This window comes from Mesoplodon bidens (assembly GCF_964165515.1).
Source record: "Mesoplodon bidens genome assembly, chromosome: 4".
NCBI lineage: Eukaryota > Metazoa > Chordata > Mammalia > Artiodactyla > Ziphiidae > Mesoplodon > Mesoplodon bidens.
Genome location: NC_138160.1, coordinates 153,404,577 through 153,429,062, shown reverse-complemented (window position 1 = coordinate 153,429,062; position 24,486 = coordinate 153,404,577). Strand labels below are relative to the sequence as shown.

The following is a 24,486-nucleotide window of genomic DNA, read 5'->3' as shown; positions in this document are numbered from 1 at the left end:
TCCTGTTCATGGTCTTGCCTGGTGAAAATGGGGGAACTCCCAGCCACAGACAAACTGGAAAAGAGGAAATGAGATCCGTAGCCACCACAAACACTGCTGTCCACACCAGGCAGTGCCCCTTTACTCCTCACAGCTCGGAGGCCTCAGTCCCTGCCTGTCACAGTGGGACTGAGGCTGAGTGACATGACCTGCCTGAGGTCCAAAGCCAGGAAACAGTTGAGTCAAGATTTGAACCAAAGCTTTCTGACTCCAGAGCTGGGGCCGACTGAATTCAACAAGTATTTATTGAGTGCCTGTTATGTGCAAGATTTTGTTTCAGGTACTTGGGACACATCAGAAAATAAAACAAAGGTCCCTGCCCTCATGGAGCTTACAGTCTAGCGTTTATGACCACTTCACACGGACGTGACCCTGGGCAAGTCACTGTACCTCTATCTTCAGCCACCTGATGCAGGAATAAGCAGGCCCAGCTCAGACATGGGTAACGGCCTGGTGTGCTGGAGAGGCCAAACAACACACCCACCCCCAGCCCACCACCCAGACGGTAGACAGGGCTGGCTGGAAGCTGACTTTTAATAATAAAGTACAAGGAGGAAAGACCACAGGGACTGGAGCAAGTGGTCTGTGCTGCGCCCTGGGGCCTGGGCTGGCTACACAAACTGCTGCTGCTGCTGCTGCTGCTTCTTGGTGGCTGCCTTGCTGGCAAGGTCCTTGGCCTTCTCTGTAGCTGCAAGTGCCGTTTCCTTGGCCTTCTCCTTGGCTTCCTTGGCTGTTTCAACAAGGGTTTTGGGAGGGGCCTCACCTGGAGCAAAGGGTGGGAACTGGTTTCAAAGAATGCCAAGACCCACCTAAATCACCTCCCAGGACATTCATCTCCTGTGCGCCAGGCCCTGAAGGAAATACCCAGGGTACAGATGAGTTGCTCAGAGTAGGGTGGTGACAGCTCCAGGCTCCAGCCCAGGCAGGGCAATTAGGACTTGACTCAGCCTCTGCCTATGTGCAGAGCCCTCACCTTGCAGCTTGGCCAAGATGTATTCAAAACCCTTCATAGTCTTGGTCACGTTGCTTTTGAACCGGGCGAGACCAAATTCCTGGCAAAAGATGAGAACGGGAAGGATTCTGAGCTGCCCACTGAACCCCAGCCCGGACTCTCTGTTATATGCCCTGGGCCCCAGAGCCCCAGCACCACAACAACGCTGCTCACCTGGACAGCTCTGGAGACGCCGAACAAGCTAGAAGAGACCCAGGCTTCCCGGCAGATTTCGGTCCAGCCGCTGTTATCAGAGTTCACACGGTAAACACATCGTTCCTCTACCACCTGTGCAGGCAGTCAAGCCAACCACAATCGTGTGGGAGTCCTTCACTTTGCCAGCTTGCACATAAATTTGATTCCCTGCCTCTTTTCACGAGGGAAAGCAATAAAATGAAAACCGATTCCTTTCCCTTACTGTATTCCCAAGCTGCACTTTGGGAAGAGAATAAGAAGATGAAAAAAAGTCATTTTGCTCTCTAAAAACCTCTCTTCTGACCCTTCAAACGAAAAGGTACATGGACTCTTGAGATCAGCGGAGGGCCTTCCAGCTCCATCCTGGATGTTTTGTACCTTTACATCTAGACATGTGTGGTGTTTTCAACCTGCCTTCCACCAACTTTGGCCCTTGAGCTCCTGGCAATCAAAAAAAAAAAAAAAAAAAAAAAAAGTCCGGCAATCACCACAGCTCATTATCAGAGAGGAGAAAGTGGACCTGTACTTCCAAGAGAAACACTTAAGACACCTGTCACAGCTGGACTGAAAGACATTTCTTAGAGCTGGGTCTTTTCTTTGTAATTTACAAAACACAGCTGTAGTGCCCTTAGGGCAGTCAGCTGTGAGGCCTTCAGGTAACTCTGGGGCAGAGCATTAAGCTGCCTCCTCACTCTGACTTCCCCTCTCTGAACTTCACTTTCCTCTTTGCACAACAGAGAGTAATACCCACCTCCCTGTGTTATTGTGAAGATTAACCAAGAAAGAAAATAACAGTTCTCTGGAAGCTGGGTACAGCTCTCTGGGTACTCACAGGTGAGAAGATACTGTAGGATGTTCCTTAAACCAAACCATGGGTTTTCAAGCCTTTTTAATTTTTTTTAAAGCAAAGGTATGTGGAACCCTTTTCCCCTGAAATCTCAGGCAGAAATCTATTACATAAGACAGATAAAAGACTCTAGTCAAACTGGGGCAAGGGGCCCAGATCCTCCCCGTCTAAGGTACATCCAAGGTACCCTTTATGGCTTGACAGATTCCTGTTTGAAAACCACTGCCTCCCTCCATCCCTCGGCATCATGCCTGTGGCCCAACCTACACACAGGCCAGGCACAGTGTGAGTGCTCCGCATATAGTACTTACAACGACTCTGTGAAACAGGTAGCCCCTCCACCACTGTATGAATGAGTCAAAACACAGATCCAGAGAAGATGACCAGCTGAAGAGATCATCTGAGCTTGTACTCTAGAGCCAACACTCCTCAGATCTGCTTGGATCATAGAAGCTCCCTCATGGCTCCCTAGCCACATGTACCTGGAGCTCTCTAGTTCTGGGGGAACCAAGAGGGAGGGGTCTCACCATCAGCCGGGCATGGTTGATGTTCCAGGTGAAGGTGGTCATGGTCTGGTTCTGTGGGTCCACAATAGAATCCTCCAGGATGTACACTGAGTGAGCAACATTGGCAGGAAATAGTCGCTCAGCCCAGCGGGGCATCCTGTTCGTCTTGGTCAGGAGTCGCCGGGACAGGAGCTTCTGGTCAGGGGTCACCTCCCGGTGCACTATGTCTTCCGTCAAGACATGTTTGCTGCAGGTGTCAGGGTGAAGGTGACCCTCAGGAGCCTGGCCCTAAGTGACTGACTGTTGGGGTTCCCATCTGGAGCCTCCAGGCCCAGAATGGCCATGCCTTTCCCCAAACTTGCAGAGTGATCTGTGTTGTGGCTCAGACCTGAACTAGAGTCCCTTGAGCCTAACCCAGGGCAAATTCCAACTCCCGCCTCCTCGCTGACCTGGATTCCTAGGCCTTCCAGCAGGGCTGGACCTCATGATTTATTGCACCACTGGACAGCGTCACGGCAGAGAAGTAGACAAGCGCCCGGATTTCCAACCCCAAGATCCCTCCCCAGCTCCGGTGCCGCCGCCTCTTCCTGTCTCACCACCCTGAGATGAGACAACCTTTTACTAGGGCCTCAAGTAAACTACTACCCAGACCCAGCCTCCTTCCAGTACTAGCCTGGCCGCTTCCCCGATAGGTCCTCTCGTCCTAAACGTGGCCACGGCTCCGGCGACCCCCCCACTCGAAGTCGAGTCTTTCCCGGCCCCCACACTCCGATCTCCAAACAGCAAGGTGGGAGGGTTGCTCTTTCCAGGGCCACGTACCTATAGGGATTCGGGTACCGCTGCCAGAAGGCAGCGAACACTTGGTCCCAGGAACTCCGGAGCACGCTCTGGCCCAGGAAATACTTCACCATTGTCCAGGTCGGGCGGGCTCAGCGCCCACACAACATCAGGGGTGCGGAGCCCGGGGGGCACGCGAAGGCGGGGCTGGAGCTCGACGCTCGGCCGGCAGGCTAGCAGCTCAGTCACTCCAGCGCCGCACCCAAACAGCCGCCACCGCCGCCATAAGGATTTGTCTAGCCGCGCGCCACTTCCGGCGCAGCCGCGCACTGCCCACCTCTTCCGGCGCCTGCCCACGTGACCGGGCGGCCCCGCCTCCCCGGCCTCTGCCTCCTCCCCCCACCGCGGGAGTCGCGGTGCTCCGGGCCGGAGCCAGGTTAGCGGGACCCCTCCCAGGCTCTGTGGGGAAACCGTGCCGGAGCGGCCCCTAAGCCGGGCGGGCAAGCGAGTAGCGGAGCGAGCGAGCGAGCCGGACGCCGGCGTTGAGTGCGCTTCCCCGCACGCTCCCAGGCCGCCCCGGGTCCTGGACTCTCAGAAGGAGGATCAGCACCCGGGGACGAAGAGCGGGGGCGGACGGAGGCGTTGCTGTAGCTCAATATCGTCGCGGCGTCTGGAGCCTTAGCTTGGCGCCTGCGGTCGGGGACTGAGGCTCGGGCGCTGCCTGCCGGCGTGGAGATCCGGTTTGCCTCCCGCCCCCGCTCAGGACCCTGACGCGGGTGAGGCAGCCCCGGGAGCATGAGCGGGCAGCGTGTGGACGTCAAGGTGGTGATGCTGGGCAAGGAGTACGTGGGCAAGACGAGCCTGGTGGAGCGATACGTGCACGATCGCTTCCTGGTGGGGCCCTATCAGAACGTGAGTGCGCCCGACACGGCCCAGCACGGGTGGGAGGGGGTAACCCGCAGCCGAGGCCCTGATTGCTTCCCCTTGGTTGCAGACCATTGGGGCCGCCTTCGTGGCCAAGGTGATGTCCGTCGGAGACCGGACGGTGACTTTGGGTATTTGGGTAAGTTCTCTGGGCAAGTCCTGGGAAAACCCATTTCTGAGGAGGCGTAGGTCCTGCCTATTACTGGCTGACTTGTGGCCTCATAGAGGCCATTTCTGTTCTCTAGACCACAATTTAAAAACGGGGTCTGGAGAACGTGGTATTAGTTTGCAGTTTTGGGGAGTAGCTCAGCAACTCAGGCCAGGGCTGAGCCTCCCCCTGCCCTTCAGGACACAGCAGGCTCTGAGCGCTATGAGGCCATGAGCCGAATCTACTATCGGGGCGCCAAGGCTGCCATCGTCTGCTATGGTAAGGATGGTTTTGGCCTGTTTCTCAAACAAGAAGGGGAGGGTGCCAGGCTGGCCTTACAGAACAGCTTCTGACCCTTGGTTGTGTGTTTCCTGCGTGTCCCACACCAAGACCTGACGGACAGCAGCAGCTTTGAACGGGCAAAGTTCTGGGTGAAGGAACTGCGCAACCTAGAGGAGGTAGGTGGCCTGACCTCACCAAAAGACGAGACAGGGGCTGGGGATCTGGTGGTCCGAGGGGGGGGGGCGGGTGATGACCCTCACCTTGTCTTCTGCTCCAGGGCTGTAAGATCTACTTGTGTGGCACCAAGAGTGACCTGCTGGAGGAGGACAGGCGGCGCCGACGTGTGGACTTCCACGACGTCCAGGACTATGCAGACAGTAGCTGCTCCTTACCTCCCTGGGGCTGGGGGAGGGAAGTGGCTACTTGGGTGGGTCACAGAAAATAGGGACTGCCTTGGCTACCATGGCAAGATCCCCCATGGGAAGACTTTCTCTGGCCTCCCTGAAACTGGGGGGTTCAGAAGATTCCCTGTACTGCTAGCCTTCCCCTTTGTGTCTGTGTCCACCTAATTTTCAGGTATGAGGCTTTAGACACTTCTCTTTACAGATATCAAAGCTCAGCTCTTTGAAACATCCAGCAAGACAGGCCAGAGTGTGGGTGAGTGCTGTCCTGGGCCTCACGGCAGAACACGCGAGGGCAACAAGGGAGACAGAGAAAAGCCTAGAGGGCTGGTTACTGGGTGATCCCAGAGCCACTGGCATTTGATCCTCACCTATCACCCTTTTTCCTGCCAGATGAGCTCTTCCAGAAAGTAGCAGAGGATTACGTCAGTGTGGCCGCCTTCCAGGTGATGACAGGTGTGTCCTTCCCTAGCTCCTGTGGAGACTTCCTCTAGGCCCACAGCATCTGGCCCCCTTCATGAGTTACCTGATCCCCCAGTAGAATGATGCTGAGCTGCCACCTCTCTCTCTGACAGAGGACAAGGGCGTGGACCTGGGCCAGAAGGCAAACCCCTACTTCTACAGCTGTTGTCATCACTGAGTCACCACTCACCTGGCCTGGGGGAATTAAAGGAATTCCCCCAGAGAGGCTGGACCTAGCTTTTGTCTGGGCTTGGGTGATCACACGTCTGAGCTACCCCGGGTCCCCATGGCAGCAGAGGTGGCACCTGCCTGTGCTGGCCCATGGAACGGAGGCAGCATTTGGGCTGATGGGCACAAGGAGGGTAAGGGCTGATTTGGACCCCAGGCTTCTGCCCTGGACAGCACTCGTGTCTACAAATTATTTAAGTGGCTTCTGATTTGTAAATAAAATCAATGCACTGTGAATCACACTCAACCCCTTTCCCTGCTGTGTGGATTGGGTGTCAAGATACCTAGTACTTTCTGGGGCCACCTGGCTGCCCTCGCTTCCTGTATCAAGGCTCCTTTTAGCTCTTACTTTCCTTTGGAAACCAACTGGCTTCACCCCAGGGTTGCAGCTGAGATAATGGAGAAGCAGAAGGGCCCTTTCCTATTCTTTAGTGGGGGCAAAGATAGGGCGAGAAGCTGGGGTTGGGGCAGTGCAAAGCTCACACTTCCTTCTTGGTGCTAAGAAGAGCAAGGAAGGCACTGAAGTAGTAACCAGAGATCAAAGGATCAAGCACTTCTACCTCAGACTCACTGGCTCGACTGCACCTCTGTCATGTCTAAGTCCATGAGTCATGCCTGTGGCTCAGATCCTAAGCTTCCTAGCAACACCCTATAATGTGGCTTAACAGTAGAAAAATCATAGGTTCTGCAAGACTTAGAAAGGTTTTATGGATCCAGATTGGGATCCAACACAGCTACTCAGAAAAGGGACTTAAACTTGGCCTGTGTTTCTCATCTGTAAAATGAAGTGACCACTACCCAGTTCAGGACTTGAAGATCATGAGTGAAAAGTAACTGTAGGACTAAATGCTTGTCTTCCCACACTCTTCCCTGGGGCAGAAAGTTCAGGACTAAGTCAGAAGGGAAGCAGATTCCCAGGGTTTCCTCAAAGTGTATTTTTGGGCCTTGGACGTCCAGGTATTTCTGAAGAATCAGATGTTACTTTAGACAGGACCAACCCTTCAACCAAAAGGAAGCATATGGCAGCCTCTTCTGTTATGGGATGCTCAGCCCCTTTGCCTCACTCGGCCTAGGCCGAGTCCTCTGCAGTGCCCAGCACCTGCTCTAAAAAACTAAAAACTTGGCCAAGATGTCTAGACTCACACTCAGAAAGTGCTTTGGTTCCACTTCCTTTTTAAAAACCTCAAAATACCCTTCCTTCGTGGGTGATGGAGGCTTCCTGTGTAGGGACTGAAACTGATGCCAGCCACTCCCAAAAGCAGCAGAAAGACTCCGACAGCTGTGGCTACTGGGAGGAAACCCACACCACTCCCATGAGGTGCTTGGAGGAAGGGCTCAGTTCCGTGTCCCTGGGAACTACCTCAGGGGCTGGCTTCTGCTCTCACCCCAAACCCATCCTCCCTCCTTGTTAGGCTACATCTCCCCACGGACAACAAAACAAAACACAGGGCAAGGGCCATAAGAGTAAAGTTAAACTTTACTTTACAGTAATTTTTTTCTATATACAAAGAATTACAGTACATGTTTATGGGGACTCCTAGCACAGGGCTCCCCTCTTTTTCACTAAGAGTTCCACTTATCACTGACAATCTATTGGGGTGGAGGGGGGCAAAAAAAGTGATGGACCTCAGCTGACACCCCCTCTGCCCCTTTCTTAAAAATATAAAGATAGATCTCTATTGTCAGCTTGTTTTTTTGCCAAGACTTAGCTGCTCTTCCAGGAGCTCCTGTGTGCTGCACTCGCCCGTCTTCAACACTCTCACCTACATGCACACACAGGCAGCACCCACCTCAGACCTAGAGACCACCCGTTCTCTGCCCCTACCCTGGAAGTCTAAAGCACCAGAACCACTCATTTCTGCTCCTAACTCCCTAGGCTCGCCTCCTGTCCAAAAAGCTTTGCTCGATTTCCAGGGTGTTACACCTGAAGCCCTCAATAGCCTGATGTTTTGAGAGTCATGGGGAAGTAGCTCTAGAAAAGGGACCATATGAGTTTAACATGTGCTATTTTTGCTTATGTTGATAGGAAACATTTCTCCCCAGGCTGTGGATTTCTAATTAAAATAAACTCTTTCCACTTCCTTAAGAAATATTACCCTTAATCTTCATAAGCAATAGAGGTGCTCCCGTGAGAGTGGAAGAGGTAGAGAGGGGCAGAAGGTAGCCGAGGGAGACCTCACACTTGGAGCTCTCTACCAGCCTGTTCAGGCAGTGTGCACAGAGGCTATGGACACGGTGACACCAGCCCTGAGAAACTCAATGGCCACCCTCATCTGGAAACAGCATCTCTTCCACCTCTGGACTGCACTGGACTATTTCAGGGTCAGGTGCAAGATTCACCAAGGCTCTACCTTCCCCTCCTCTAATAAAGCCTCAAGGAAACTACATAAGATCTCTTTTTCCCAAACAGGAATCTGGGTTTCTCAAGTCACCAGTCCCTCAACCCTTGGCAGTGCTTATTTATACCAGGAAATTAGCACCATCATTGCATTTTTTTGTGTGTGTACAAAGCAATTACCTATTCTTTTTTTCAATTTATACTACAGCAACCTCGGGCCCTGCTGCACTAACTCTAGGAAGCTCAGCTGAGAGCTAACTGTCCACAGCCAAGGAAAGTCTCGTGCAGCAGCTACCCAGCTCTAAATGATCTGGAATGTCTAACACATGGAACAGCCCAAACATTATTCAGCAGGAAAAGGGGCTTGTGGCAGCTCCTTTCCTGCCATGATCTCAGAGAAGTGAGGACACTGGGCTACTCTGACCTCCTGACAGACCCCAAGAGGATGACAGTGTCCCCCAAAAAAGCCTTAGGAGAAAACCCGCTTTATAGGAGCTGACGGAAAAAAAAAAAAAAAAAATCCATCCACATTTAGTGCTCTCCTGATTCTTCTCCACAGGGGAAGCTGCCAGGACCAGACTTCCTTCCTGCCACTCTGTTCTCACGAGGGAACCTGGGAGTCCAGCTCCTGTGAGTAGACGCTGCCAAGCCTGGAAAAGGATCGCTGATGCACTTCATGCCCTGACTGTAGTGTGGGGTGGAGGATGTAAAGAATAGAATAATTATTTTCATCAATGCTAAAGATGTGGATTTGGTAGTTGTTCAGAAGAGGATCAACAGTGATTTAAATCACTTCAAACTCAGTAACTTCAGGGGGAAGCAGACATTTAAAAACTTGGATGCTTTTGTAGCAATGACAACTATTTTGCTATTAGAATGGGTTTGCTCCAGTAGAGAAGCAAATGAGGCTTTGAATTCAAATTTCAACAGTTTCCATAATTTTTTCTGACTTAACAGGGCTAGGACAGGTATTAGTTCTCTAACTACCTATGGAAGCTATGGCTTCCCCCTCAGAAAGGCTTCCCCCTCAGAAAGGCTTCCTGGGGAACTGGCTTAGAGGCAGACGCTCTATTGAGATCCTGATTTACAAGCACTTGGCCAAATGCCAAAATACCATCCTACACAAAGATCAGGAGTTTCTAAGAGTAAAGATTTCCTTTTAACTGCCAGGTCACACCCCCTGGAGAAAAGGTCTCAGTATAGGTTCCAGGAGAATCCCCGAAGGATGGCAAGGTCACCCCCCACAAAGGGTCATGCAAGAGTTGCACTTCCCAAAAGTCCTTCCAACTCTGCTTCTAATTGTATAGTGACTGCTTTCGTGATGTTAACAATCTAGTATCAAATGCTATCAGTGGGCCTGAGAGTTGAACATCTAATTTCCAATCAACCTAAGAGAGTCTTACAATGGCCCTCATGAAAGCCGGGCTGGCTGTCCATCCATTTAAATAAACAGCTTCAGAAGTTTCCTACGCAGGTCTGGAAGGAAGCTTTCCAGTGAATGGGAGAATGGAAAAAACTGAAACAAAACCACAAAGTGGCCCACCTTTCCCTCACTCCTTCCTGTCCTGTGAGACATATCTAGAGTGGCTGTCAAGTCAGTTACCTACCAAAGCCTACATCAGAGAAGCTCCTTCAGGATCAAACTTCTCCACTTAAAAATTTTACATAGCCTGCACCACCCCCCCAACAAAATTCACAGTTTATTTCATGAAACAAAGAGCTACGGTAATTTAACACACAACACAGTGGAAAGAGATTCTGACAGCGCAGTGCGGATATCTTTTTCTGATCACAACTACAGATGACAGGAGAAAAAAAGGGCACAGGACTGGCACCAAGCAAATCCTACTCATACAACCTAAGAGATTAGGGAAAGGGACCTACTAGCTGCAGTTATATACTTATTATTCTCACACATGATAAATACTTAATATAATGAACTTTAATGTTCTGGGTGGATTTCTTTAAAAATATCTTTTCCATGGTTTAAAATTTTTTTTAAAAGAAAATAAGATGCTTTGTTTTCTCTTCCTCTAAAACAAAGAGCTTTTCCTCTCTGATGACGTGGGAAGAGAGACAGGATGAAAGGGGAGAACTAGGCAGGTGGAATTTACAGAGGAGAGTCCGAGGTCTAAGTGAGATGCAAGAATAGGCCCCTAAACTCAGGGCAGCCCTGCCCAGCCTCATGCCTCTGCCTGAGTTCAATGTCTCAACCCCAGAGACAGACTTTGGGAAATAAAAGCAAATTCTTTTTTAAATCTTTATATAAAGCGCAAATGCTTCTATAACAACAGTTGTTCCCTCCTTAGAAGTATGGGAGTGACCTCAATAGAAACTCAGGAGGAGGAAATTGGGACAAAATACAGAATCCTGTTGAGGGTGTAAAAGCCATAACTGAGACAGAAATGGCCAGGAGACCTTGGGGCCAGGAGATGGCCTGTTGGCTAAAGCTGCTGGCTAAGTTGGCAAAGCAGAGAGGTAAACATGTTTGGTCTAGGGACAAAGAGGGGGTGGGTGAATGGGAAGGAACTGGCCAAACAGCACTTCCTGTTGGCAGTCAGTGAGCTGGGTGAATGGTAGGGCAGGGTAGCACCAACAGATTTCCCAGCCCTTGGGCCCCAGCTCAGGGCAGCAGTAACAGATAATCAGCAGTTATGAGGAGTCATCTCTTGGACTGGACATTGCTCTAAACGCCACATCTGGCCAGTCATGAGGAAGGGTTCTGGCTTGCCTTTGAGCTAAGTCAGCAGGCAGGTGCTCTCAATACAGAGCACAGCATTTCTCAGGAAGAGGGTGGTAGAATCCACTAGTGAAGAAGACTCCCTCCATTCAGGTAGGAGGGCAAAAGATCAGGAGAGAAGTAATTTCTTGCCAGGATCTGGCACTCTCCCTGAGCTGGTGGTGGATCTAGCCCAGAGCTTGCCAGAGATTCCCTAGGTCTACTGCCCGAGACTCTGAAATCTGAAAGCACCTGAGTGTTTGGGGGACAGGCATGGGGTGGGTTGATGTAAAAGGAGGAAAATCTATAGAAAAGAAAGGTAAGCTTGCCAATTGCCTTCTTACACTGAGGGAAAGCTGTGTCCTCACAGAGCCCAGCCCCCCAACCAACTGCTCCACCAAGGACAGATCTTTAGACTCTCTAGAGCCCAGACAGAAGCAGCAGAGGCTGCCCAGCCAACAGGCCCTACCTGCCTATAGAGGAGACCTCTGCATGACTGTACACACATGCACATACACACAGGCACACCTGACCAGGAGACACTCAAAACAACCACTTCTGGGGCCACAAAGGACATGACAAAATGAGCCCGGAGCCCCAGGGCCCCTCAAACTTCCTGTTATTTCCTGGTCAAAGGTTCTTTAAAAATAACCTGGGAACCCAGGCAAGCATGTTAGGCTCACAGGGATCAGGTCTTATTTATCTCTGTATCTCCTGCCAGTGACTAGCACCAGGCCTAGCACACATGAATGTTCAAGAAATCACCACCGATGTGAATGGGAATCAGTTCCTCCCAAGGGTTCATCAGGTACCCTCAGTGGGGCTTGGTAGGGCTAGAGAAATAGCTTTGAGAGCCCCTCTACCTTCAACCTGACCAGCGGAATTGAATCCCATGCTTGACTCCAGAGTGGACTTTTTATTTCAAGTTCACCATGAGTAAAGGTTGGGGGAAAGAGACCCGAGTCTGTCTGTCTCCTTGGCTGGGGCCCACTTGGATTTCCATATATGGTTCACACAACCACAAGCCCCCACTGGCTAATGTCGCAAGAGTTCTGAATGTTGGGATATAAGGAGAGAATAACAGTGGAAAAGTGTTGGGGTCTGTCTGTTTTTTAAGAGGGAAAAAGAAGACTTTTCCCTTCCCCAAGAACCCTGGGGGCAGCTGGTCTGGTCATGTGGCATTTACTGGTATTATTTCTGTTCTGACTCTGCACACTTGTGACTGGAAGGAGCCTGGTTAAGAGCTGGAAAGGTATTTTGCTCTGATTTAGGGTCTTGCCCTCTTCCAAGAGACCAGCAAGTCTGTGCCAATGTCTGTGTGCTCCCAGAGGACCAGCAAGACTGTGCCAGTGTCTGTCCAGCCACTATGGGCCAGAGCCCTGGCCCTGGTGAGGCCTTGCCCAAGGCCCAGGGACTCTGTTCTGTGGTTGCCAACTTCTTCTCTTCAGTGGAGAGGGAGGATGGGGCCTTCCCAAGAGGCCTGAAGGACTGCCCACTCTTGGCAGCAAGTCCAGGTAGTTGCTGGCCTCCGGCCATCTGCTTCACCTGCTTCACCAGGCCTGGTGCTTGGCTGGGAGGCCCGGGGGTCTGCTCAGCCCCTGCAGGTGCTCTTCCTAAGGCCTGAGTTGCTGGCTCATACAAAAAAGCCTTGGCAGGGGGCTGAGAAAGAAGTCTGGCCTGGGTGAGTGATTTAACAGCTTGCCAGGAGTGCTCTGAAGGGGCCGCTGCTTTGCCCAGTGGCTGAAGGACAGGATCTGACACAATGCTTCTCTCAATGGCTCGTGACATCTGTCCCAGACCTTTGCTGGCAGGCCACGAGCTCGACTCCAACACTGGCATCTTCTCATCAACCTGTGGTGTGATCTCATGGGGAGAAGCTGCCCGTTCCTTCTGGCGAGGAGTTAGGTCTATGAGATCCATCACCAAAGCAGCTCTATTTTTTGACTGAGTATTCTGGTCCACAGGCCTCAGTGCTTTTTCTTTAGCTACCAGGGTCTGGACCACAGCTGACAGTACTTTGTCAGGAGGTGGGAGTCTCTGGGACAAAGAGGCATGGGATTTGTCGGGGGGCCTGTCTGAAGTCTGGGGTTTGGGACTGCTGGTGACTAGCAGTTTGTCTGGCTGCGGAAGTCTCAGGCCAGTAGGGACAGGGGTTTTCTCCAGTGACTGGGGCCTTGGGCTGGCAGCACCTATGGATTTATCCAGCCTTGGGTCAGCTGTCCCCAGAGGTCTTTCCAGTGGTTGTGACCTGACTGAGGGTGAGGAGCTTGGGCCGGTCACTGGAGAGGGTTTGTCAGATAGTTGGGGTCTTGGTCCTGCCATTGCAGGTGGCCTGTCCAATGGCTTCTGGCTGGATACCAAGGATTGGGGTTTGGTCCCTGACCCAGCAAGGTCCCTGACCCTATCTACAGGCTGGGGCCTGGAGTCAGTTCTATCAGGAGGCCTTTCAGGCAGCGGTGGCCTCTGACAAGTCCCTGCCAGAGCTTTTCTGGACAGCGACAACGTCTGGTTGGTGTCAGCAGATGGCTTGTCCGACATCTTGGGCCCCTGAGCAGCTACTCCTGATGATTGCTCTGCCAGGTGAGTGCCTGGGCCTGGAGGCAGCGGTACTGTAGGAGGTACATACTCACGGATCTCCCCAGGTTCCAGAGGGTTGGGCCCACAGGGATCATGCTCAGTACAAGACAGACGCCCATCCAGTTTGGAGATGAAGAGCATCCCTTCCCGATGCTGCTTACAAAAGGAGCTGGGACACATCTCACAGAAGGAGGCTGCTTCCTTTCCACAGATGTCACACTGATGCCAAGGACACTCCCATTTCCCTGAAAACACAGGTGTGAAACAAAGGCTTAGGAAAATAAGACATGCATATGAGATGGGTCATGGCTCTGGAACTAAGTCAAAGGAGTGATTTCAAACTGCTGCCTTCTGCAGAGAGCTCATGCCACTTACCCACCTCCCCTCCCCCAGGATCTCAGCTTTACTTTCTGCAAAATGCATAAAAATAACAGCCAAGTATCAAGTAGCAACTGAGTATCAATTAAAAACCAAGCAGGAGTAAAAAAACAACAAAAAAAACCCCAAGCAGGAGTAAACCCTGATTTCTACAACTATTTCCAACAAGGAGAAAAGCAACAACAACAATAAAACAAAACCCAAAGCTCCCCTTAGATGGAATGTGAAGATATTACTTTCATATTTTTACAAACTCCATTTGTCCTGTACAGCCTTTAAATATTCAACTCTATGGGGAAAATCTCAGCCAATTAAACTGCTTATTTGGTTTTTACTAGGAACAGGGAGCAGATACACAAAGGTGAAAAATGGAAGCAGATTTACCTTTGCTCAATGTTAAGTCTGGAAACTAGCACAAACTTTACCTGTGTTATCCACACAGAATCAGCAGGAAAGACCCAAAGCCAACCCAAGCTGCTCTCTTTTACCCTCATTTCATGATACCCGAATCTCTGCCATGGACAGTGTTCCGTCCCAGCTCCTTCCAAGTAAACTATGCTAGAGCTCACTCCTGGCTCATAGGCAAGATGAGTTGTATCACAACCTGTGCCAGCTACGGCTCTGAGTAACTGCTTCTGAAACAATTCCCCATTTCCATTTCCTGGCACTGAGGGCAGTGTTATGGCCTTGCCCCTACACTACCTTAGTTTCTATTATTTCATTACCCTGGCAACCACATATTGAAGGAAACCTAATTTGGGGACAAACTCCTCACTCCCACCCCTCTTTATGGGTTGCTAGGAGGATAAAATAACATAAAATGCTTGACAGAGCGAATGAGTTTCTGTTCCCTTCTCTATAACCTAGGATTCTAAGCCTTTGTTGTCATTTATTTTGACACCTCTCAACACTATGCATGGGAAGACCAAAGGGCTCTCAGAATTCTGGCAGAGAACAAGGAGAACTCTAAATGGATTTTGGCACCAACCTGCTGGTCGCTTGGTTAGATTGAGACAGTCTGCATGGTAAACTTTGGGGCAGCCTGGCTTCTTACAGGAGACGAGCTGGCCAGCATCCCCACAGCTGAAACACTCATCCTCTCGCTCCTTTGTAATTTCACCCTGGGTCCTGCGCTTCCCCTGTTGCTTCTTCTTGAATTTCTTTGACTTTTCTTCTGTGGCAATGGGTTGATTCTAGAGGTCAAATATTGTCGACACATTAGTTGTATGATCTTGACCAGGTTAACTATCCTCTCTGAGCTTCAGACTCTCCTCTGGGAAGACACAGTCCTCATAGACTACTGTGAAGTTAAGAGAAAATGCAGGAAAAGCACTGGGCATATCACAGGTACCCAATAAATGGTAGCACGAATTTTATCTGGTATCAACTACTCCTACCACTTGAGCGAAGTAAGAGAGAAATGTGCTGCTTTTTGTTGACACACAAGACTGATATTAAAGGTCATCCTTTAACAATAAGTTTTATTTTTATTCTTATGTTTGTCTAATTTCAAAACTAAGGAAGACTTCTCTGGGTGTGTGTGTCACACACATTTCTAAACTTATTCAACAAACCTTCAATGAGCACTTAGTATGAGCCATGTGCTAGGAAGACACAGAAAACTAATTTGTGGCCCTTGCCCTTGACAAGCTATGCATCTTTACCTAAGTCAGTTTAGGTTCATGTCCACCACTCCCCAAGATAGACCCTGGTGCAGCCCGCAGGTCTACTCTATGCTCCCTGCAGACCACACTTGGTCACCAAAATGCATGGTTTTCATCGCATTATTTATCTCAGCCTAGGAACATCCAGGACCAATCCAATTTATTGCCAGCCCACAGTGATCTCCTCCCATTTCTAAACTTCTGCTCCCGCATTTCCCTTTCACTGATTCATGTGTGAAATGCTACACAGACCCTAAAGATACAGAAACTGACATCCCTAGTGCACCTAACACCATTAAACTCTGTTACTATTTTAATTTATAGGGACTAAGTCAACTGCACATCTTAAGGAACAAGACCATTTAACCAACTAACTAAACAAAATACAAAATCCAATATAAATTTTCTTATTTAATAGATAAAAGAATAATCACTGGGTGTTCTTCATTTATTATAGCTCAAAATGATTACCCTCTTTAGCTAGTGGTTTCCATGCTAATTTGCATTTTTCAGTTCTTAATGTTGACTTCACAATCAAACAAGCATAATGGGAAATACCCAATTGGAGTCACGGTGTAGTCTACGTTGCATCAAAATTAAATTTCAATTTTCAGCATGCTCTTACGATAGAGAAATCTGGAAGCATCCAGATGTTCATCTATTATGGTTCATCCATTATATAAAAATTTAAACAGTCACTAAAACTGATGGTTATGAAAATTATGTAACAGCAAGGAAAAAATGTTGTATAATATTTAAGAATTATAAACAATTCTTAACAGTTATAGAATTATAATTCAGTTAAAGTACACATAAAAAAACAGAAAGTAAGATACAACAAAGTTTATACTGTTACACGGTACATGGTTAAGATTAAGGGTCCTTAAAAAAAAAAAGTCCTATGTTTATCTACAGTCTTTTTTTTTTGTGGTACGCGGGCCTCTCACTGTTGTGGCCTCTCCCATTGCGGAGCACAGGCTACGGATGCGCAGGCTCAGCGGCCATGGCTCACAGGCCCAGCTGCTCCGCAGCATGTGGGATCCTCCCGGACCGGGGCACGAACCCGTGTCCCCTGCATCGGCAGGCGGACTCTCAACCACTGCGCCACCAGGGAAGCCCCTATCTACAGTCTTATACTACATTTAGAATCTTAAATTCAATATCAGATTCTCTGATATCTTTAAAAAGGCAAAAAGAGGCACACAGACAGAGACTGAGACTCTTTCTTAGGAAATGTGAGTAAGATCAACTAAGACCAATAAAAGACATGGGAAGTAACCTACTTTACAGATTCCTATTTTACAGCTTTTTTAGCTAGAAAGGTATCACTAATTAGAAGTCAGATTGTTCAAAACACTTCAACAATATCCAAAGACCCTCTCCAGTGTACCAAACTGATCATCAGAATGCTTAGTTAAATTGCCAGTGTCCCTACTGACAACTATTCAATGTCATTATTTCAAAAAGACATCTTCTTAAAATAAAGACTCAGTCCTGCCACAGGTTAGGGAGGGAGGACCACACCATTATCCCTGATGCAAACGTTTAAAAGGTACCTTTGGCCTTACACCCAAAAAGCCACTGCAGTTCGGAGCTCCACATTTGCAAACAGTCTTTCCATTCCCAAGACATTCTAGGTTGTAGTTGAAGGTAAGTTCAGTGCCTGCATAAAAGACCATGAAAATATTAGTATCTAGGGCTTTAATTACATTATTTCTCTATTAATCACAAAAGGCAGACTTCCAAGAGAACAGATTAATTTTTAAAAGATTAAAAGGATTTATTAACTCTAATTGCACTATATTATTAAAATACTAATAAATCCTAATCCTATAACATTATTAATGAGCGAATATAACTTAATAACAGAAAAACTTATATGACTTAATAAGTAATTTTTTAAAGTTTTTTTTTTTGGTTTTTTTTTTTTTGGTTTTTTTTTTTTTTGAGTTACGTGGGCCTCTCACTGTTGTGGCCTCTCCCGTCGTGGAGCACAGGCTCTGGACACGCAGGCCCAGCGGCCATGGCTCACAGGCCCAGCCGCTCCGCGGCATGTGGGATCCTCCCGGACCGGGGCACGAACCCGTGTCCCCTGCATCGGCAGGCGGACTCTCAACCACTGCGCCACCAGGGAAGCCCTAAAGATTTTTTTGATGTGGACCATTTTTAAAGTCTTTATTGAATTTGTACAATATTGCTTCTGTTTTTACCTTTTGGTTTCCTGGCTGCGAGGCATGTGGGATCTTAGCTCCCCGACCAGGGATCGAACCTGCACCCCCTGCACTGGAAGGCGAAGTCTTAACCACTGGACCTCCAGGGAAGTCCCAACAAGTAATATTTAAAATAACTTTTACTATAGATGTGTTAATCCCAAATTGTTTTTTATTTTCTTCTAACCATTCAGATTCAAAATATATTAATTCATTACCAAAAACAGACAAACAGCAATTTATTGTGCACTGATGTGCCAGGCACTGGGAAAGCAAGTACGAAGGAAACCTGTCATCTGTGCCAAAGTGAGTACATCTTACCAGGCAGCACTCAAGGGAGAGAGACATGTCAATACAGAATAATACCAGAGAACTCTAGACCACAAGACCTAAGCCCTGGCTATACATCCCAGTTACACCACAATCTAGCTGGCTGATTTGAGCCGAAGAGTCCATTTGTTAAATGCAGATAACAATCTCACGAGCTTACTGAGAATGACATAATGTGCATAGCAGAAATTTGTAAACTTTAATAGGAGATGTACAAATTTAAGGTATAAAAAGTCCCCTTTCTGTCACAAGTGCATTTCATCAAAACTGAGAGCAAATAAATCACACAAACATTCAAATTCAAAGCGTGTTAGGGAAAGCCTAACAAATAGAAGAATTTTATACAGACATACAAAGAGGTTATCTCTGGGTGGGGGTAACGGCTTACCGTTAATGTACAAAGTGATAATTGTTCAGTCAAAATTGTCAAAACTTAGGAAGATTTCCCTTTGCAGAATGACAAATCTTCTGTCAGTGAGACTAATTAAATATATACAGTTTTTCATCTGATATTGGAAACATAATTATTTTTTAATTTGGTTGAGCAAATTATAAAGCAGCTGGCTTACATTTAGGAGTTCATATGGTACAAATGCTAGAACCACTTGTGGCCTGCTAAGAGGCTCACATTGTGAGGAGCCTGTAGGAACCAAGACTGACCAAGGTAACAGCAGGGTCACATATCCCCTCCCCACTGTGAACTTACTGGACTGAATGATGGGTAATTCTATTCACACTAATCTTATTTAAAAATTTATGAGCATATAGCTGAATTTTCATATATTTAATGTGCTTACAATGCAACTCAACCACAAGATAGCAAGATACTTGGCATAACTTGCTGCTCACTCAGCACCCACTATGTAAACAAAACCACACGAGGGGATAAATCAGAAGGTATCAGTGTGCATACAGGAAAGCCATTCTAGAAAACAGTCCAAAATACAATAATCTGCAATCTGGGGGGATGGCAAATGGCACTGGAGAAGAGATAAACAAGGAGTGAGTATGACACATTGAAGACAGAAAGTAACAGGTATGTGAAGAGCCCACGAGGTTGGATGTGTAAGGAAGAGAGCAAGCTGAAAGTTCTGATTCCATTTGCAAGGCTGAAGCTCCTTTGGGCACTCTGCATGGCAATGAGCACATCCTGTCTTAATTCCCCCATCCCACCCTTGCGGACTGGGAGGACAAGAATAAGGTCTGTCAATTCCCACACCATTCTACCTGAGCTGAATGAATATGGGAGAAGAGAAATTTGTGGCTAGACATGGTAGAAGAGGCCATCCCCACGGACACAGACTAAAGTTCAAAGTAGAAGTGTGGTACTAAAAGCAGTCGGGACAGAGGTAAGAACTGAAGTCACGTGGCTAACATTTGAGTAATTAATACAGAGGAACACTGCCCCTCCCTCCCCCAGTGTGGTTAGAGATAAAAATGGAGAAAAGAATGAGAGATATACCAGATCCAAGAATCCAAGTAACATAGATAATGCTACCAAATACTTTACAGTACTTTTGTAAGGATTAAGTGAGACAATATGCTTGGAACAGTGTCTGGCATTGGATAAATGGTAGCTCTTACAGCACTCACTTGATAACTCCTGTTACAAAGCAGAAATCTACCCGATTTACTCTGAAGCCATCCATTCCAAAAATTTGATACAAGTTAGTGATTTTAAAAATCACTATCATGTAGTCCAATAGAGCACAGTGCACAGTGATGCTCAAGCACTGTTACTTTCATCATTAAACACTCTATGTGAAGCAAAATGCAAAACAGTGGCTCAGTTTTTAAAATATGAAAACTGTCAGAGCCTTTAAAATTCTAAAGAGCCTAAAAGACTCCTGGGCAGCAGTATATTTAAATTATAGAGAAATAGATATATTGGGGGGGGGGATGTTGGGTGTTATCCACAGATTGAAAAAAAGAAAAGGCAACAGACAAAAAGCTGACAAAATTGCTCTTTAATTACTTTATCTTGATTAGTGTTTCCTGAGGTAAATGACACTGACTGGGCAAAGCAGAATGCTCACATGGGATTTCCGCTTTGAAAGTCACTGGACTATGCTACTGTCAATTACAAACTACCCAGGCCAGTGCGATCTCATTTTGAGTTGGGAGAGTGATCTGAAAATGCTTTGCTAGTATTCCTGCAAAACTTATTTTGAAAAATTATATGCGTCCTTATACATTCAAACTGATACAAGTCTAAATATTTTTTAAAATCATGCAATTTAGAGGGTGTCATATGTATATGTATATATGATATGCTTACAATTTTTTCATCAAAACCTTGACACTAAATTTTAAGCTCCTTTAATTGATGGAAAATATCCATCATATAACTTTACTTTCAAACCTCTTAGCCCTATCAGGTTTACTTTCAATTCAAATAAACATCTTAATATTGTGCTGATTACAACTACCTCACTTCTACACTCTGAATTCTCAGAGACATAATAGGCATCTAGGCAGGTCACAACATAGCTGTGCATTCTCCAAATGTCCAGTTCTTTGAGACCCAAGAGGTGAGGGTTTTTGTTTTTCTTAGCCTTGGGCTCATAAACCATAAAATTCAGATGGGTAAGAGGTGGATATCTGGTTTATAAAGTGGATGAAGGGCAACTGTAAAAGGAGACCTGGACTGCTGACACTTTCTAAGGCAGACCAAATTTTTTTTTAAATAAATTAATTTTATTTATTTATTTCTGGCTGCGTGGGGTCTTCATTGCTGCACACGGGCTTCCTCTAGTTGCGGTGAGCGGGGGCTACTCTTCGTTGCAGTGCACGGGCTTCTCATTGCGGTGGCTTCTCTTGTTGCGGAGCACAGGCTCTAGGCGCGTGGGCTTCAGTAGTTGTGGCACGCGGGTTCAGTAGTTGTGACACACGGGCTTAGTTGCTCCACGGCATGTGGGATCTTCCCGGACCAGGGATCGAACCCGTGTTCCCTGCATTGGCAGGCGGATTCTTAACCACTGTGCCACCAGGGAAGTCCTAAGGCAGACCAATTTTTAAGGAGTTCATATAAAAGCTATGGAAAAGGTCTGGAAATTTATTCCTTTAAAACCATCCAGGAAATTCCCTGGTGGTCCAGTGGTTAGGACTCGGTGCTTTCACTGTGGTGGCCCCTGGTTCAATCCCTGGTCAGGGAACTAAGATCCCACAAGCCGTGTGGCATGGCCAGAAAACAACAACAAAAAAAGACCCAAACATCCATGCCCAAACCTTGAAGACATCATGCTAAGTAAAAATGAGCTAGCCACAACAAAACAAATATTGTATGACTGCACTTACATGAGATTCCCAGAGTAGCTAAAAAAATCACAGAGACAGAAGATAAAATGGTGGTTGCCCGGGGCTCGGGGAGGGGGGAAATGAGGGAGTTATTGGTTAATGGGTATCTTCAGCTGGAGAAGATAAAAAGTTCTGGAGATAGATGGTGGTGACGGTTGCACAACAATGTGAATGGACTTAATGCCACTGAACCGTACACTTAAAAATGGCTAAAATGGTAAATTTTATGTAATGTGTATTTTACCATACCACCACCAACAAAAAAAATACCTGGTACATGCTAAGTACCACCTGGAAAGTCTTTTATGTATCCTTGGGAGTTTGCGACCTCATTTTGGATTATAGAACATATGGGATTTTTAGATAATAAGAACTGAAATCCCATTCCTAGCTCCAGAATCCTTAAATGATTCTTACCTGCTTTAATGTCACTCAAGGCAAAAAGGCCAACACGGGTATCTCCATTCACAGACCACTTCTGTGTTTCACAGTTGGGCTGGCAGCAATGATTCATGAATCGAGCATAGTTTCCTTTGGGACCAGCATCAATAATACGATCCTAGAATTCCAAGAGATGCTGTTCAGCAGACCTCTACTATTATTGATTAAAATTAGAGTAATAATAAATAAGCTGGAGTTTCTATTTGTAAAGTTTGATTCTTCCAGAGGGGTGGTCTCAGAGTGTAGTCCCTTGACCAGCACTAGTATCACCACCTCAGAATCCGTTAGAAATGCAAATTCTTGGGTTGCACTCCAGATATACTAAAGCAGAAACTCTGAGGCCCAGCAATCTGTGTTAAGCCCACTAGGTGATTATGATATATGCTGAAGTTTGAGGGCCACCATCCTAGAAATAGTAGCTTGTTCCATTCTCTTAATTAGGTAGTCCTGAACCCTGGCTACACATCAGAAATCACCTAAGATTTTAATAATGACATCAAGACCCCATCCCGAATGAAGATCAGAGTATCCTGAGGTAAGAATCTCACAATCCATAAAAGTACAACTCAGTAAATACAAAGTTTCACACCAAGAAAGGTCTATTATAAAAGTTAAAGGGGGGTGGGGGAGAGGAACCTAGCAGAACGTAATACTCAGGTACAAAGAGGAATCTCAGTATACACCGAAACGAAACACGTTAGGATGCTGGAATTAGAAATAAGTCCCATAAACAACAAGGTCCTACTGTATAGCACAGGGAACTATATTCAATATCTGGTGATAAATCATAATGCAAAAGAATATGAAAAAGAATATATATATGTATAACTGAATCACTTTGCTGTACAGCAGAAATTAATACATTGTAAACGAAATATACTTCTATAAAATATTAAAAAATAAAAAATAAATTTAAAATAAATAAATAAAACATGTTGGAAACACACACATACAAAAAAAGAAATCCCAAATATAATTCTAGACACCAGTGAAATGTAACTCATCAGAAATTCCAATAATTGGAGAGCTGACTTGGGTTTGTAAGCTGAGTTTTATAGTCAATTTATATGACCTTCTCAATGCACTAATTAAATACGAACAAATCAGTGTCTCAATCTGTAAAATAAAAAGTAAAAGAATTATTATTTATTTTTCTGGCTTCAAGTTTTAATCTTATAGGAAAAACACTAAAGACATAATCCCCAACTTACGTTGGACACTGAAAAATAATGCTAAAAGCAGCTGTATTGCCTTTTGCCGTGGATGTGCAGCTAAAAATGAGCAACCTTACCTAACTCCAGGACCCTGATCAAGCAATCCCTATGAACATGGGGGAAAGACACTGTTTTGGACAGTGTATGACATGCCTATGAACACTATAGCTGGGACAACACTAATTCACAATCTTACAACAGTGGAAATAACACTTTTCATTACTTACTTTGTCTAAAGTCAGCATATAGAAATTAGTGATATCGTGTTCTTGGGCATAACGGATTCGAGCTCTGCACTCTTCTTCATCTATTAGCTCACCCACATATTCATTGACAAATTCACCCTGGAACAAGAAATAGCTCTTAAGTGGCAAAAAGCATAACTGTGTTCACAGGTATACCTTATTTTAAAAAATTAATGAAAACAACAGATTCTCCAAAGCAATTCACGCACATTTAACTAGTCACTTTAACAAAGGTTTATTCAAGAAACCACATAATATAAATATGATGCTTCAACTATTTGAAAATATGAACCATCTCCCCACTCCTACCACAGCCAACGGCAGAAAACTTGGGATACACCTTAAGATCAACCAAAATGAAAGTAAGTAAACTAAAGCTCCACTATAATGGTGATATGGATAGTCGATCCCTTTACCTGTCCAAGAACCTAAAAGTCAATTTCGCTAAACTATTCTCTTTTTCCTTGGAGCATGTCCTGCCTACTGACCTTCCACATTTCACATCATTGTCCTCCTGACTCACTATACAATAGTCATACTGGCTTTCTCTCATGCTGTCCCCTCTACCTGAAATGCTTGAACACTCAACCAGCCTAAGCCAACAATTACTTATCTTTCAAGTCTCAATTTAAAATATTCTCAGGGACTTCCCTGGTGGTGCAGTGGTTAAGACTCCACACTCCCAATGCAGGGGGCCCGGGTTCGATCCCTGGTCAGGGAACTAGATCCCACATGCATGCCGCAACTAAGAGTTCGCATGCCACAACTAAGGAGCCCACGTGACACAACTAAGGAGCCTGACTGCTGCAACTAAGACACAGCGCAACAACAACAACAACAACAAAAACATTAAATTTCTCAGAGACAATCTAGTTTCAGGCCCTTTGCCACATGCCTCCTTCTAGAACCCTTTGTGTTTCCCACATTGGGTGATTACTTGTTCAATGTCTCTCCGCATCTAGAATGTAAACTGTATGAAAGCATGGACCATGTCTCTCTTACTGAGCACTGCATCACACAGCAACATGCCTGACACACAGATGATATATAACAGTTACTTAGCAAATGACTAAAATAAACCAACCCATATTCACTTCCTTTCCTAGAAACAAACTTCAGTAAAATTCTTCAGAAGGTATAACCAGAGTAAGGTTTATTCTATTAAAATGTCAAATTCATTCTACTCAAAGACTGTACAATACCATCTATTTATTAGAAACCTGCAGGCCCTTCCAAGTTTCAAGTTGAAGATGTTACTGCATTTTCATTAGAG

The 24,486-nt window shown here is 46.5% G+C and overlaps 3 protein-coding genes across 9 annotated transcripts in view; 1 reads left to right on the top strand and 2 right to left on the bottom strand.

Annotated features, from left to right (window-relative positions):
• Window positions 1-528: 528 nt before the first annotated feature.
• PRELID1 (PRELI domain containing 1) lies at window positions 529-3,647 on the bottom strand. The gene is made up of 5 exons (XM_081230772.1): window positions 3,398-3,647; window positions 2,600-2,825; window positions 1,205-1,318; window positions 1,013-1,091; window positions 529-802 (listed from the first exon to the last, which is right to left on the bottom strand). Exons 1-5 carry the CDS (start codon window positions 3,487-3,489, stop codon window positions 651-653), a joined length of 663 nt encoding a protein of 220 aa, XP_081086898.1. The 5' UTR covers window positions 3,490-3,647; the 3' UTR covers window positions 529-650.
• Window positions 3,648-3,744: 97 nt separating this feature from the next.
• RAB24 (RAB24, member RAS oncogene family) lies at window positions 3,745-11,621 on the top strand. 2 transcript variants are annotated; one of them, XM_081230770.1, is made up of 8 exons: window positions 3,745-4,267; window positions 4,350-4,418; window positions 4,628-4,706; window positions 4,818-4,885; window positions 4,987-5,086; window positions 5,316-5,366; window positions 5,504-5,566; window positions 8,698-11,621. In XM_081230770.1, exons 1-8 carry the CDS (start codon window positions 4,151-4,153, stop codon window positions 8,853-8,855), a joined length of 705 nt encoding a protein of 234 aa, XP_081086896.1. In that variant the 5' UTR covers window positions 3,745-4,150; the 3' UTR covers window positions 8,856-11,621. The 2 variants fall into 2 exon arrangements, with proteins under 2 accessions (XP_081086896.1, XP_081086897.1); XM_081230771.1 differs by lacking the exon at window positions 8,698-11,621 and adding an exon at window positions 5,686-6,037.
• Window positions 11,622-11,753: 132 nt separating this feature from the next.
• NSD1 (nuclear receptor binding SET domain protein 1) overlaps window positions 11,754-24,486 on the bottom strand; it is a 126,795-nt gene continuing 114,062 nt past the window's right edge. For all 6 annotated transcript variants that reach the window (XM_081230764.1, XM_081230766.1, XM_081230765.1 and 3 more), the window contains 5 exons: window positions 23,196-23,312; window positions 21,731-21,872; window positions 17,033-17,139; window positions 14,801-15,005; window positions 11,754-13,679 (listed from right to left, as the gene is read on the bottom strand). In XM_081230764.1, coding sequence (XP_081086890.1) covers window positions 12,049-13,679; window positions 14,801-15,005; window positions 17,033-17,139; window positions 21,731-21,872; window positions 23,196-23,312 — 2,202 coding nt within the window. In that variant the 3' untranslated portion in view covers window positions 11,754-12,048. The remainder of the gene's footprint in view (window positions 13,680-14,800; window positions 15,006-17,032; window positions 17,140-21,730; window positions 21,873-23,195; window positions 23,313-24,486) is intronic.